The 16214-nt window shown below is 43.0% G+C and overlaps 1 protein-coding gene across 9 annotated transcripts in view; it reads left to right on the top strand.

Moving 5' to 3' along the window:
• The first annotated feature begins 5807 nt into the window (after positions 1 to 5807).
• SEC23B (Sec23 homolog B, coat complex II component) overlaps positions 5808 to 16214 on the top strand; it is a 31126-nt gene continuing 20719 nt past the window's right edge. Inside the window, exons 1-10 of one of the 9 annotated variants that reach the window (XM_027559622.1) lie at positions 5834 to 5854; positions 7960 to 8075; positions 8180 to 8403; positions 9633 to 9690; positions 12250 to 12336; positions 13020 to 13256; positions 13383 to 13468; positions 14482 to 14626; positions 15059 to 15217; positions 15541 to 15656. In XM_027559622.1, coding sequence (XP_027415423.1) covers positions 8183 to 8403; positions 9633 to 9690; positions 12250 to 12336; positions 13020 to 13256; positions 13383 to 13468; positions 14482 to 14626; positions 15059 to 15217; positions 15541 to 15656 — 1109 coding nt within the window. In that variant the 5' untranslated portion in view covers positions 5834 to 5854; positions 7960 to 8075; positions 8180 to 8182. The other 8 variants (XM_027559618.1, XM_027559623.1, XM_027559619.1 and 5 more) reach the window with 8 other exon arrangements.

Here is a 16214-nt window from a genome sequence, read left to right as displayed (position 1 = left end):
CTCATGACTGATCCCTGTAGAAACGGATAGCAGACAACATTCTTTGTTTTATATTCTGTTCATGTCTATGTCTTCATGGCTGTAACCAAGAAAGGTCTTGGGACATCCCTGGTGTTTCAGTGGGTAAGAGCCCACCTGCCAAATGCACGGGACATAGGCTCAATCCCCGGCTCAAGAAGATTCCATGTGGCACGGAGAAATGAGCCAGTGCACCACAACTACTGTGCCTGTGCTCTAGAGTCTGCCAGCTCCAACTACTGAAGCCCATGCACCTAGAGCCTGTGCTCTGCAACAAGAGAACCCACTGCAACTGAGAAGCCTGTGCGCAACAACTACAGAATAGCCCACATTCATTGCAACTAGAGAAAGCCCAGGCACAGCATGAAGACCCAGTGGAACCAAAATTGAAAGAAATAAATACATATTTTGAAAAAGAAAGGTCTTCACCTTTTGTTGTGAGTGAAATGGTTTACTAACTTTAGAGACAAATTCAGTTCAGTTCAGTTCAGTCGCTCAGTCGTATCCGACTCTTTGTGACCCCATGAATCGCAGCACGCCAGGCCTCCCTGTCCATCACCAACTCCCGGAGTTCACTCAGATTCACGTCCATCGAGTCAGTGATGCCATCCAGCCATCTCATCCTCTGTCGTCCCCTTCTCCTCCTGCCCCCAATCCCTCCCAGCATCACAGTCTTTTCCAATGAGTCAACTCTTCACATGAGGTGGCCAAAGTACTGGAGTTTCAGCTTTAGCATCATTCCTTCCAAAGAAATCCCAGGGCTGATCTCCTTCACAATGGACTGGTTGGATCTCCTTGCAGTCCAAGGGACTCTCTAGAGTCTTCTCCAACACCACAGTTCAAAAGCATCAATTCTTTAGCGCTCAGCTTTCTTCACAGTCCAACTCTCACATCCATACATGACCACTGGAAAAACCATAGCCTTGACTAGACGGACCTTTGTTGGCAAAGTAATGTCTCTGTTTTTCAATATGCTATCGAGGTTGGTCATAACTTTCCTTCCAAGGAGTAAGCATCTTTTAATTTCATGGCTGCAGTCACCATCTGCAGTGACTTTGGAGCCCCCAAAAATAAAGTCTGTCACTGTTTCCACTGTTTCCCCATCTATTTCCCATGAAGTGATGGGACCGGATGCCATGATCTTTGTTTTCTGAATGTTGAGCTTTAAGCCAACTTTTCCACTCTCCACTTTCACTTTCATCAAGAGGCTTTTTAGTTCCTCTTCACTTTTTGCCATAAGGGTGGTGTCATCTGCATATCTGAGGTTATTGATATTTCTCCTGGCAATCTTGATTCCAGCTTGTGCTTCCTCCAGCCCAGCATTTCTCATGATGTGCTCTGCATATAAGTTAAATAAGCAGGGTGACAATATACAGCCTTGATGTACTCCTTTTCCTATTTGGAACCAGTCTGTTGTTCCATGTCCAGTTCTAACTGTTGCTTCCTGACCTGCATACAGGTTTCTCAGGAGGCAGGTCAGGTGGTCTGGTATTCCCAACTCTTTCAGAATTTTCCACAGTTTATTGTGATCCACACAGTCAAAGGCTTTGGCATAGTCAATAAAGCAGAAATAGATGTTTTTCTGGAACTCTCTTGCTTTTTCCATGATCCAGCAGATGTTGGCAATTTGATCTCTGGTTCCTCTGCCTTTTCTAAAACCAGCTTGAACATCTGGAAGTTCACGATTCACATATTTCTGAAGCCTGGCTTGGAGAATTTTGAGCATTACTTTACTAGTGTGTAAGATGAGTGCAATTGTGCGGTAGTTTGAGCATTCTTTGGCATTGCCTTTCTTTGGGATTGGAATGAAAACTGACCTTTTCCAGTCCTGTGGCCACTGCTGAGTTTTCCAAATTTGCTGGCATATTGAGTGCAGCACTTTCACAGCATCATCTTTCAGGATTTGAAATAGCTCAACTGGAATTCCATCACCTCCACTAGCTTTGTTCGTAGTGATGCTTTCTTAAGGCCAACTTGACTTCACATTCCAGGATGTCTGGCTCTAGGTGAGTGATCACACCATCATGATTATCTTGGTCGTGAAGATCTTTTTTGTACAGTTCTTCTGTGTATTCTTGCCACCTCTTCTTAATATCTTAGAGACAAATTAGCCTACTACATTTCTTCAAGGAGCTCTGTTCTCATTGGCTTACATAGGGGAATAGAATTTGCTTCCCCCAAATATGTCTCTTGGTGTATTAATTATTTTAAGCTGGTTATTTTCTAAGAAACAGCAGACTTGGAAAAAACTCTTAGCCAGTAGGAATTATCCTTTTGTAAGAAACATTTATATTTGTAAGAAGGATCTCCATTTGTAGGCTGTCTCCCTCCTTGTACTAGGAAGAGGATGACCACATCTCTAGAAAGTTATGAATGAAGAAGGCAGTGAGTTTAATCTGCCCAACCACATTGCCCTTATTTACTGTGTGATGTCTGATAACTCACTCCACACCCTCAATATCCTCTTTAGTCTTTAGTTGAGAGTTCCAGAAAAACATCTATTTCTGCTTTATTGACTATGTAAAGGCTTTGACTGTGTGGATCACAATCAACTGTGGAAAATTCTGAAAGAGATGGGAATACCAGACCACCTGACCTGCCTCCTGAGAAACCTGTATGCAGGTCAGGAAGCAACAGTTAGAACTGGACATGGAACAACAGACTGGTTCCAAATAGGAAAAGGAGTACATCAAGGCTGTATATTATCACCCTGCTTATTTAACTTATATGCAGAGCACATCATGAGAAATGCTGGGCTGGAGGAAGCACAAGCTGGAATCAAGATTGCCAGGAGAAATATCAATAACCTCAGATATGCAGATGACACCACCCTTATGGCAGAAAGTGAGGAAGAACTAAAGAGCCTCTTGATGAAAGTGAAAGAGGAGAGTGGAAAAGTTGGTTTAAAGCTCAACATTCAGAAAACTAAGATCACAGCATCTGGTCCCATCACTTCATGGCAAATAGATGGGGAGACAGTGCAAACAGTGTCTGACTTTATTTTTCTAGGCTCCAAAATCACTGCAGATGGTGACTGCAGCCAGGAAATTACAAGACGCTTACTCCTTGCAAGGAAAGTTATGACCAACCTAGATAGCATATTAAAAAGCAGAGACATTACTCTGTCAACAAAGGTCCGTTTAGTCAAGGCTATGGTTTTTCCAGTAGTCATGTATGGATGTGAGAGTTGGATTGTAAAGAAAGCTGAGGGCCGAAGAATTGATGCTTTTGAACTGTGGTGTTGGAGAAGACTCTTGAGAGTCCCTTGGACTGCAAGGAGATCCAACCAGTCCATCCTAAAGGAGATCAGTTCTGGGTGTTCATTGGTAGGACTGATGTTGAAGCTGAAACTCCAATACTTTGGCCACCTGATGCGAAGAGCTGACTCATTTGAAAAGACCCTGATCCTGGGAAAGATTGAGGGCAGGAGAAGGGGACGACAGAGGATGAGATGGTTGGATGGCATCAGTGACTCAATGGACATGGGTTTAGGTGGAGTCTGGGAGTTGGTGATGGACAGGGAGAACTGGCGTGCTGCAGTTCATGGGGTCGCAAAGAGTCAGACATGACTGAGTGACTGAAATGAACTGAACTGAGGATGGTTTTTAAGGTGAGGGTTTCAAACATTTTGATAAGTTATTTAGTTAACCTGGTCTTTCCCCTGTGTATATGTTATTAAAATTTTGTTTCATTTTCTCCTGCTAATGTCTCATGTTGATTTAATTTTTCAGTCAGCCAGAAGAACCTAGAAGAACAGAGGAAATTTTCTTCCTTCCCACATTTATCAAGATAACTACACAGTCACATAAATCAACTATTCCTAAAATTCACTATTCATAAAGTATGGAAATTCCTAAAATAAATAAATTTCTAATACTTTCAATATGATAGATTGAAAAAAATCCTTCTTACAGAAATTTCTAGTACTAGGAATCCAGGTTCAAATAACTCAAGAAAATTTTTGGCAAATGATAGTCTTCCAATGTTTGGTTAAAAAAAAACCCAGCTATGTCTTTCTGTAAAAGAGAAGAATAAATCTGACTCAATACTGGATTTGTTTCTTTTTCTTTAAACTTTGTATTCTACTGCTTTTGCTTCAATTTAATCACTAAAGGGAAGTCGTCTATAAGCTTAAAGTGTCCATAATGATCCAGTTTAGGAACTCTGCCTCCCATGGCTGCATGTTAAGCTAAAATACCTTTCTTTAGTTCACAGGAAACATCCTCACCAGACCCACCTGTGAATGGGTGCAGGAAAGAATCAACACATCCCCTCCTCAACCTGGTGGGAACCAGTCTTCTTGGTCTGCTGGCTCTTAGATTAAAGTTGCTATTCTTTGCCCCAACAGGTGGTCTCCCAATTTATTAGCCTGTTGTGCGGGCAAGCAGCATGAGCTTGGACATGGTAAAATCTTTGCACTGTGAAATATAACACAAATGTGTATTACCTTAATTGTGTCTCCGTACTCAGAGAATAATTTATTTGAACGTCCTAGAGTTACACCAGTTTAATTACTTAAAAAAACCCTAACATTACTCTTCCATAATAGTTTAGAAACATGAAAATTGTAAATTTGTTCAATAAAACTGAACCGTTATTCAACTTTTTTTCTTTTTCTGCAAGTAACTTTGGAGAGTTCTAATAAATTAGATTACTACATGTCTTAAAGGAGCTTTGTTCTCATTGGCTTACGTAGGGGAATAGAATTTGCCTATCTTGTGGGAGCTAAGTTCCCCAACCAGCGACTGAATCTAGGCCCTCTGCAATGAGATCATGGGAGTCCTAACCATTAGACGGTGAGGGGATTCCTGAGAAATTTTCATATTAACAGTAACTTCAGAGTACATCAACTTGAAACTTATTTCTATGATCTGTTGGTCATTTAAAACTTTGTACTAATATTAACTTGGTGTTGGAGAAGACTCTTGACAGTCTCTTGGACTGCAAGGAGATCTAACCAGTCAATCCTAAAGGAGATCAGTCCTGGGTGTTCATTGGAAGGACTATGTTGAAGCTGAAACTTCAATACTTTGGCCACCTGATGTGAAGAACTGACTCATTTGAAAAGACCCTGATGCTGGGAAAGATTGAAGGCGGGAGAAGGGGACGACAGAGGATGAGATGGTTGGATGGCATCACTGACTCAATGGACATTAGTTTGGGTAACCTCTGGGAGTTCGTGATGGACAGGAGGCCTGGTGTGCTGCAGTCCATGGGGTCGCAAAGAGTCGGACACGACTGAGCGACTGAACCGAACTGAACTGAACTAACTTGAGCTAATTAACTCTTGGACGCCTTGCTATGATCTAAGAATAGTTTTACATTTATATAATTTTGCTTATTCTTATATGCTATACAGAGGCGGTATCTCTGAATTAGATTAACAAACGCGCTCCGTTTTGCCGCTTAGAGGGGGTAAAACGGTAGTGGTGGTTTTAGAAAGTTGCATCCTAACCGTTAGGAGTTTCGTTAATCTCTTAAAATGTTTGACTACGACAGCTCCCAATTATTCACCTTCTCGTGGAAGGATGACGGATAGAGAAGAACTGTTTACTAATGCCAGGCCCCGCAGAGAGCGTCAATGCACCTGCAGAAACCACGACAGGAACACCCACAGGACGAAGAACAGTCCGACAGGACTCCTGCGCTGACGCACCCCAGGCTCCCTTAGCTCCGCCCCCTCGTGCGTGCCGAGACCTCCTTCCGTCCAGCTTGGTTTCCTCTGCGAGAAGCCACGCCCTCTTCCGGTACCTGACGTCATCGTTCTCGCTTCCCGGTAACTAAGGTGATGAGGGGGACTTCCCACTGAAGGGAGCGGACGTCTTATTGGACGGCGGTGAGCTCCTGAGGCGCCCTGGTTGCGCCTAGAAAACAGTTATGTAGGCGCCTGTGTTCCGTGCGGCAGAAGGGTTTAGAGGTGAACGTGGAAAAACGTGTATTCTGAGGAATTGTGATTTTGAGGCATGAAGCGTGTCTATCTTGCCCTGTTTCAATATGGCGGCGCAGCCTGTCTGAGTGTCTTCCTTCCTCTCTCCCGCCCCCGGGCCCTGTTTGATTGGCTAGCGGACGGCGCCGTGGAGTGACGCACAAGAGTGCTGACCAATCGGCTTAGAGCTGAGGTGGACTAGGTGGTGGGAGCCGGAGTCCGGCTTTTAGCCGCTGTGGTTGCGCAAGGCTGCGGACAGGTGAGCTCCCTGGGCCAGGTGAGCGGACAGCACAGGTGATGAGAGGCCGAGAGCTGGGACAAGAGTCTCTGCTGAGGGCGGGTGGGTTCTTCCTGGGGCGAGGCCTTTTCCGAGCAGGCGGAGGAACTGAGGGGATCGGTGACCCAAGGGTTTGTTGAGAGTGGCGCGGTCCCCGCCAGCTGGGGCGGCGGGCCTGCTTTTGGCACAGAATCCCTCGGACTCGGGGGAGGGGGGTCCGGAAGGATCCAACGTCCATTTTAAAGTTGAGGAACTTTAGAATTAGGTTAAATGATTTACGCTTCGTAACGGAGTCGGAGCTAAGAACCCAGGTCTTCGGACTCCTTGCTTAGCCTTAGCTGCGTCCTTAAAAGTCATGCCCTTAAGGTGGAATGAATGGTACAGATTTTTTTTTTTAACAGATACATATACAGGATCTTTAGAGTTTTACTTGTTCAAAGTTCATCCATTCAGCTATTAACCCATTCTGAAACTTTTCCCCTTTGAAAATACGATATTAGTGGTCGACTCGTCTCTAGAAAAATGCACTGTTGGCTCATGCACACAGTTTTGCATGCAGTTTCAGAGGATTTATTGACCTGGTGAAGTTCCTTGTTGGCTGTGAGCCCAGAGTTAAGATTCCATGCTGTTGAAAGAGTGAGGGGAAGACAGGCAGTGGCAAATGGACAGTGCAGGTTTTAATATGTAGATGCTTGGGGACATAGGATGGAAATACAGTACCTATTAGTAATGAAATGTTTTGAGAAGGAAAATGGTCACTTAATGAAGGCTGCTGAGGTGCTTGCTGAGAGTGCTTTCATTCCCACCTAAATTACCTTTTGCTGCCCAGGAAGCTGTGGAAGTGTTTCTGTATATATAGTGCCTCAGTTTCCCACTTTTGCCAGAAATAACATATGCCTCAGGGGTTTAATTGGAACAGACATTTGGAATTTCTATGGTCTATGTTGTGTGTAGCAGAGTAATCGATTCATTCACATTTATAAGCTGTTTATTGTTCTCTTTGTCCAAATTATTAACAGTATGGCACATCTTAAAATAATTGGAGACAGTCATTATTTAGCATTGCATAAGTGAGCACTAGAGGCCACTTATATAACAGATTCCTTAATTTACCTTTTTTCCCATTGTTGAGCTTTTTGTTCCCTTGAATCCTACCTAATAGCTGAATTGTACATTAGCCTAGATTTTAGTATGTAAACAGGATGTATAGAGCACTCAGGGGAATTGGCATTATCTGAGTTTGGAAAATGTATTTAATCTGGATGGCTGTTAAAATTGGAATCTTTCAAGGCATGAGCATAAGTGACTGTGGTGAGAGGGTAGGTGCTGGTGAGGTGTGTATGTAGTGTAGTAGTCCACTGGCCTTTAATTCCGGTGATCCCAAGAAGTACTTTGGGTAAGAACTGGGGGCTGTTCACTCCATGAATAGCATTTGAGCATCAGTATCTGGGTCTTTTCTCTGTAGTTAATAATGGAAAGAGGGAAAAGGCCACAAAACCAAGATCACTTGGAATGTAAATTTTAATACAATGTTTTACTCAAATAGAATCAGGAGGAAAGGGGGTCAGGGAGGAAGATAGCTAGCTTCTGAAACAGGGCTTGAACACAGGGTTGAAATCTGCTCGGCTGAAGTGATAATGTGCTGTTTGAGGAGATTTAAATGACTCTTACTCAACTGCATGCAGCTTAGAGATGACCAAGTGATTGTAAACCTTCCGCCCCTTTTATTTTTTTTAAGTGCTAGAAACGGGGATTTGAGAAAGGAACAGGAAAGGTAGCGGTAAAGTTAACTGACCCTTGGGGGTCAGAGAGAAGTGAGACGTTGGCATCCTCCAGTGACAAGTTCTTCTAGACGTAAGTGTTTAAAGAATGTTGAGTTAGGTCATCATCTTTTTTTTTGAAGTTCATTTGGGAATTTCAAGTACAATTAAGGGTTTATCTGTAGTTTTTTTTTTTAGACAATGGCCACATACCTGGAGTTCATTCAGCAGAATGAAGAACGCGATGGCGTGCGTTTTAGTTGGAATGTGTGGCCTTCCAGCAGACTCGAGGCTACAAGAATGGTTGTTCCCCTGGCTTGTCTTCTTACTCCTTTAAAAGAACGACCAGACCTGCCTCCCGTACAGTATGAACCGGTGCTCTGCAGCAGGCCAACTTGCAAAGCCATTCTCAATCCACTTTGGTATGAACTCTTTTAAAAACCAGTAGAAAGGATAACTACAGTAAATTCCGACGTTTATGTGATTCTCATAAAAGTGATTCATTTGGGCAAGATGTCAGATCTGAGATGAGTAGTGAATAGTGAGATACTTAGGTAATGAGTGCTTTTGGGAATCCCTCCGGCCTGATAACTCCAAATAGAATTAGAACTTACGGGGTGAGGTGGAGGGAAAGGATTGGTTGGTGTTTTTCCCTTCTGCTTTGCAGTTTATTTTTGGTTTAACTGTTCATTTTATTGGTGTCTTTAAAGCTTTTTCCAGAAAAATCCAAATGCTTTAGACAGTTCTGTCGCACCTACCTGGTATGGTGATCCTGTACAGCAGGAAGAAGTAACAGGCAGAAGAAATTTGAGCTCTTAAAAGATATTATTGTTAAGTGTAACTTTTTTTTGCGCCTGGAATAGTGACCTGTGATCGCTCTCGTAAATGTGGGCACTCTTTCAAAGAATTTGTAAACAAATAAAGAGTGCCATAAATACTCTTTAAAGGATAAAATTTTTATATAAGGGAACTTTTTTTAACTTCATTCTCCTTGCTTTTATTTGATGTGCCCATGTATAAGATGCTGCTGCTCTTTTAAAATAATAGCTCCTGATGTTAATTTTCTAAATGTAGAAAGCAGGGGGCAAGCAACAAGTTTTAGGAAGTGTATCAACCCAGAAGCATTCCTACCCAACTTCTTCAAGTGAACTAAGTGTGGTTCAAATCTGAGGAGTTTTTCCTGTGTGCAGTGTACTTTTTAGTACTAAAATATAGTAGTTTCACATATCCAAAAAGTAAAGATGTTAGGAAAATCATAAAGACTGTTTAGATAATGGGGCCATAGGAAGTAACGAATAAATTTTATAGCTCACAAACTTCTAAATATTATCTAGGAAGTCAGAAAAGAGAAAAAAGGGTTTAGTAGCCATTCACTGTTGCTGCTTGAAGGAGCCTTTCTGTGTCCTTAGCTAGAACTCGAGCTGCAGAGAAGGTGTTGTGTGCCTTCATCCACTGATGCACCCACATAGGAACACACATCTCTGAGATTAACTGAACTTGAAGTTTACACGTAAATGTTTTCTAGCTTAAAACACGTTATTGACCAGAGACGTATTAATGCCCGAGGTGTTCGTTTCTACAAAAATCCCCCACTCAGTACTGTTTAAAAATGAAAATAGAACCTGGATGTAATATTTTATCTTTCTCACAGTCAGGTTGATTATCGAGCAAAACTTTGGGCCTGTAATTTCTGTTTCCAGAGAAATCAGGTATGTGAACATAATTATTTTAAAAGTATTCCCTGTGTTTCAGTTCATTGTCCTACACTGAAAAAATTGAGGTGAATTTGGGTCTCTCCTGGTAATATTGAACATTGAACATCCGTGATTTTTCTTTGAAATGGTCATTCCATTTCTTTATTTGAGTCTTTGTCGTTTGCTGTGGAGAGGACGTAGAACTCCCTTCTTTTTTTTTCTAAGTACGCTCTCTGTAAGCACTGAGTATGTTACCCAAAAAACAGAAGGTATTTATATTACATTTGACTTCAATTTATTTTAATTGGATACTGGATTTTCATTTTCTGACCCTTCTAACTTTTAGGGTCAAATATCAGTATTTATCTTGTTTTGATTTAAGCATTTTTAAGTTATTGAGTTAAGAGCTCCCAAATGATGGGAGAGAATTCTCTTTGACATGAACTGTGTCTATGAAGCAAATGTTCTAAAAGTGGATTATGATAAGTATTGCACAGTTCTATGTGCATTTACTAAAAATCACTGAATTGTGCATTTAAAATGAGTGATTTTATGGTATATAAACTATACCTTGGTAAAGCAGTTAGCAAATAATTAATTATGCTCATCATAATATATACTGTTCTAGTAGATCTTAAGATAGTCATAATCTACTTATTCTTAATTTGATCATAATTATGAGTCTCATGCTCAGTGCACACTGAGACCAGTGATAAAGGACTAGCCTGTAGTTGATAACTGAGTATAAGCTTGGGAATTAGAAGCAGGTACCATTCAGTATTTTTGTTTTTTTCATTCATTTATTTTGGCCATGCCGGGTCTTAGCTGAGGCACATGAGATCTTCATTGCAACTTTCAGAATCTTTAGTTGCAGCATGTGGGATCTAGTTCCCTGACCAGGGATCAAACCCAGGCCTCCTGCATTGGAAACATGGAGTCTTAGCCACTAGATCACCAGGGAAGTCCCACCATTCAAGATTCCATGGGCGATTCAGAAGTATATGCAAGTCTTAAAAACATTCCTACACCCTATTACACTCAGAATTGATGTCTGTTTAATTTTATTAATTGTGAGAATTCTACTGGATCAAAAAGACAGTGTCAAGAGAGTAAAAGCCAGCTCATACAGTGGGTGAAAGTATTTGCAAATCGTATGTCTAAGGGATTAATGTGTAGAATATTTAAGAACTCATAATAGTCAACAACAGGGAAGCCTAGTTCAGAAATGTCCAAAGGACTTGAAGAGATAATTTCTCCAAAGATGATAGATGGATGGCCAATAAGCACATAAAAAGGTGCTCATCGTCACTAATCATTAGGGATGTTTACCAAATGATGCAGCATTCCCACCTCTGGATATATATCCAAAAGAACTGAAAACAGGATCTTGTAGATATACACTCCTATTCATAGTAGTAGTATTCACAGTAGCTAAACATTTCACCTGACTTCAGTATCTGCTGCCAGGTGAATGGGTAAGCAAGTGTCCTGTATTCAGTGAAATAGTATCAGCCTTAAGATGCAAGGATGTTCTGACTTAATGCTACAATGTAATTGAGCTTTACTGATATTACTGAGTGAAATAAGCCAGTCCTAAAAAGACAAGCATATATGATCCCCATTAAATGAGGTACTTGGAGTAATGGAGAGGTGGGTGCTAGGGGCTGGATGGGGATGAACCGGAGATTGTTTAACAGGTTCAGAGTTTCAGTTTTACAAGATGAGGAAAGTTCTGGGGATGGATGTTAGAGGTGGTCGCACAGTGTTATAAGTGTATTTAAGATCTCTGAACCGGACACTCAAAAAGATGGTAAAATTGATATGTACGGCGTCATACCTCAGTTTTTAACTTGGGGGAAAGGAAAAGCAACATACAAGCTACGAATCTAAAATGTTTGCAGAGAAAAAAGAAGACACCTATGACATGTTAAGCACCAAAAGGCAGGTTGCAAAATTGTGCATGCAAGATGATCTCAGCTGTGCTTAAGAACAAGTGTGGAAGCTGAGATGTTGACAGAGGCTGCCTCCAAGTGGTGGGAGTGTGTGTGGGTGTGTGTGTGATCGGGGGATTGTTTCTTTTTTCTTATATTTTTCTTGTTCAGTAGCTCAGTCATGTACAGCTTTTGCAACCCCCTGGGCTATAGCCTGCCAGGCTCCTCTATCCATGAAATTTCTTGTACTTGCCAGGGTTTCTACAATGAACGTGTATTACTTTATTGATCACAGCTAGAATAATAAACCTAAATAAAAGCTTTAGATTCCACATAGATAATTGATAAGATAGCTGAAATCTCAGCCCTTCATTTATAGGCAACAATTAGGAAATGGTTTTTAATAGTGTGTGTTTTAATCATTTAGAAGTTACAACATATCTGAAAACCATTTAAAATAAAGTTCCAGTGTGATATAGGGCAGTGTTAATAGATTTTTGTATTTTAGTAACATGTTCTAGGTTTAATACTTTCATAATAAATACGTGGTCATTAAACTATTACTATTTTTATAAATGGAAGATAGGAGACATAGTGTAACTTTCAGCCCTCATGAAACATTGCTCTGTCTTGTTTTCTCCAGTTTCCTCCAGCTTACGCAGGCATATCTGAGGTGAACCAGCCTGCTGAATTGATGCCCCAGTTTTCTACAATTGAGTACGTGATACAGGTAATTGTCATGTGTTTAAGGAGCAGTGTTAAGTATTGAGTTTCTTCTGAAATACTCTGTCTTCTTTGTCTCTTGCCCATATGAACGATTTACAGCTGCAAGGCCCGCGGGATCCTTGACTGCTCAGTGTGTGGGCACAGACATGTCCCTGGGCCTTGGTTCTGGCTTTTCCTCAGGCTGGAGCTCTCTCCCTGTATCTGCATTGCTCCCTCCTTCCCCTCCAGCTTTTTGCTCACATGTTACTTCTTTTTTTTTTTTTTTTTTCTTTTGAAATCCAAAATGTTACTTTCTTAATAAGGCTCCCCTAGCCTCCCAGTTACTGGTGGAGCTCCACCCCTACCCTGCCCTACCTGCACAATCCTGCCCCTCTTCTCGATTCTTGAAAGTTAGCTCCTCAGGCAGATAGGGATCTCTGGCCTTTTGGTCTGCTGATGTATGGCAGGACCTAGAGCAAGGCCTGGCATTCAAAATGGGGAATAAATTGTTGGATACAAATAGTCTGCATCCAGTTGGTTTTGATAAAACCTACCTTTTAATGAGGTAAGTAGAAGTTTGTTTTGATATTGTTATCCCTGACAGGTGTAAATAAAGAGTTGTTATTTAGTGCATACCTGTTTTGTTTTAAAAAGAGCAGGTCACGTCTGTCTGTACACTAACTGTATGCCATTTTCCCCCATATCCAGCGAGGCGCCCCATCCCCTCTGATCTTCCTGTATGTGGTGGACACGTGTCTGGAGGATGATGACCTCCAAGCACTCAAGGAGTCCCTGCAGATGTCCCTGAGCCTCCTTCCTCCGGACGCGCTGGTGGGTTTGATCACGTTTGGGAGGATGGTACAGGTTCACGAACTCAGCTGCGAGGGGATCTCCAAGAGTTACGTCTTCCGGGGTACGAAGGACCTTACTGCCAAGCAGATCCAGGTCAGTGTGCAGCTTGTCCTCAGGCAGGAGCAGGGATAGTTCTTAAAGTTTCATTAAGAAAAAGGAAAAAAATAGGAGCCATTCTCTTATCGTGTTATGAGAAATGCGTCTTTTTGGTTTGTGTAGGACATGCTGGGCCTGACCAAGCCTGCGATGCCCGTGCAGCCAATGCGCCCGGCTCAGCCGCAGGAGCGCCCGTCCGTGTCCAGCAGGTGAGCCTAGCCCCTTGGGTGGGGGGTGGGGGGGGCGCAGCGAGAGTGCTTTGTATTTTATTTTTAAAGGGGAAGAAAAGATTAGGCCTAATCAATATTTAATGTTTAATAATAAGCATAATACATCAGTGTATGTTGAAAATTTATAATCTATATAAATATATACGTTCACATATATCCTGGGGCAGTTTTGCTCAGGATGCTTTTCCTTTTAGAGTTGGATCACCATAGAGGTTTTGAGAGCACTGCACACAGTCATTCCCCTCTTCTTAGACACGTGGCTGTTGTCCTTTTTTTCCTTTTTTTAATTTTGGCAGCACTGCAGCTTTCGGGACTTCGGTTCCCCAACCAGGAGTTGAACCCGGGCCACAACAGTGAAGGCCCATAATCCTAACCACTAGGCCACTAGGGAACTCCCCCCATTTTGTAAAGCTGGGGACACTGAAAAGGCTTCTGTTGAGTGTCCTGAGACTGGGCACTTAGTTCACATGGCCTGCTGCACTCCTAGAACGGCCAAGGGCTGGGTTAACAGTTGGCCAACATAAGGTGATGGTTACAGCCTCTTCTCTAAGAAACCGGTGTTTCCCTGATGACTCCAAGTGTTTAAGAGAAACATTGAGAGAATCTTCAGAACGATCGATGAAGGTTGTCCCTGCTTGTGAACGTTACATGAACTGAGTTCCTGTTAGGCGTGTCTTTAGGATTGTTGCTGTTGTTGTTGTTTTTTTTTTGGCCACTTAAACTTTAATTAAACTGATTTGCTCCTGTTTGAAATTGATTTTCTTTCACACTACATGTGCAAAGTATTATACGTTAGGCTTTAAGAGATTGTCCTGTATAAAATTGCTTTGAGTTTTTTGTGTTTGTAGTTAGAGACAACTTTGAAGAAAAAAAACTGCAAGTTTTTTCTACTCTGATACACGTTTTGAAGAGCAGTAGCTATGTGTTACGTGGGCCGAGGACCAGAGTACTTTATTAACTCAGATTTGACGTGTCCATTCAAAATCATGCAGGTTTCTGCAGCCCATTCACAAGATTGACATGAACCTCACTGATCTCCTTGGGGAGCTACAGAGGGACCCGTGGCCCGTACCTCAGGGGAAGAGGCCTTTGCGATCCACTGGTGTTGCCTTGTCCATTGCTGTAGGCCTGTTGGAGGTAACTCAGAATTTACTGCCCTGCCCCCAAACCTTGCAAGCTTGATGGCAGAAGGTGTGTTCTTGGCCTTGTCTGAAAAATCAGCTGTGACCCCAGTCAGCTGGCTGTGTTAGTTTATCAGAATGTACTTCAGTGATTATTATTGTCCACACTGAAGGAGCCCTCAGTGTTTTGAAAATTACAGAAAGTTTTCTTGAGAAACACAAGACCATTAGGGCAGTGGGATCACAGTAAATTAATAAAAGCTCTCCAGAGCCTCAGCCTGGAAGTGAGAAGCTGCTTGTCCATAGTGTCGTCTGCTCTTTGCTGCAGTGTCCTCAGTGTCCACGGCAGTTCACGACAGCTGAGGGAGCGCGTGTTTGCGGCATCTCTGTGGGAAGTATGCTTGGGGCGGGCTGTGTGTCTCTAACATGCTGCCACTCACTGTCACAGGGCACTTTTCCAAACACGGGAGCCAGGATCATGCTGTTCACTGGGGGACCCCCCACCCAGGGACCTGGCATGGTGGTTGGAGATGAATTAAAGGTTCCTATTCGTTCCTGGCATGACATTGAGAAAGACAATGCCCGCTTCATGAAAAAGGCAACCAAGGTAGGTGCTCCTGGCCACGGGCTGTAAGTGTAGTCACCCAGGGTGGGGCTTCGGCTGCTCAGGGGAGCAGCCTCTGCTCTGCCCAGGCCATGCTGTGTGGCAGGCGAGCTGCTTTTGCTGAGATGACCTGCCAGATCTCGCTGACATTAAATATCTGCCCCAGTTCTGAGACCTTGATTAGAGTGGATGTGATCAAACAGGGGACATGGGGACAGTTTATGACATCCATATAAAAAAAGTGTAGCTTCCAATCTCGAAAAACTTTGAGGATACCTAATGGGTGATGTCCCTGTTCCATGAAGATGGTTTTTCTCTCTCTGCAGCACTATGAGATGCTTGCGAACCGCACTGCTGCAAACGGTCACTGCATTGATATTTACGCCTGTGCCCTTGATCAGACTGGACTCCTGGAGATGAAGTGTTGTCCAAATCTTACTGGGTATGTGGACAGCGAGCCCCTCCCTGAGTAAAGTGAGAGTGGTGGTTCTAAGGAAAGAAAAATGAGGGGTGGAACCATGGGGAGGGCCCAGGCTGGCTCACAGGAGCATTCGTTTGGCTCTGGGCTGCGGTTTCTGGGCTGGGGAGGGTGGTGTACTTCTCGGAGGAAGAAGCTATGATCGGAGGGAGGTCAGGCTTTCCTAGGAACCTGTCGTTTCAGAGGAACTTCATTTCTTAGAGTTGTCCAGACACCCGGGCAAGATGGCAAGCATGAAGTGTGTGGCCTTTAGCACTTCCTTGTGAGAAGGGTAGGGAATAGGTCTGAATGCCGGAGAAACTAGCTGCCCCTCCCCTGGCCTAGCAACCACACTTCCTGACAGCCTGGAGGGTGCAGTGAGGGGTGGGTTGAGAGCACAAGTCCTCACCTTGGGTGGATGGCGTTGTGGAGGCATGGTCCTCAAAGCAGGATGAGGCCCAACCAGCCGCCTCAGTGCTCCATGGGGCCTGATTAGAAATGTGCACACTTGGGCTTCACCCCAGACCTCCTGAATCAGAGGCT

The sequence above is a fragment of the Bos indicus x Bos taurus genome, chromosome 13 (assembly GCF_003369695.1).
Source record: "Bos indicus x Bos taurus breed Angus x Brahman F1 hybrid chromosome 13, Bos_hybrid_MaternalHap_v2.0, whole genome shotgun sequence".
Lineage (NCBI taxonomy): Eukaryota > Metazoa > Chordata > Mammalia > Artiodactyla > Bovidae > Bos > Bos indicus x Bos taurus.
This window is presented reverse-complemented; position numbering and strand designations above follow the sequence as displayed.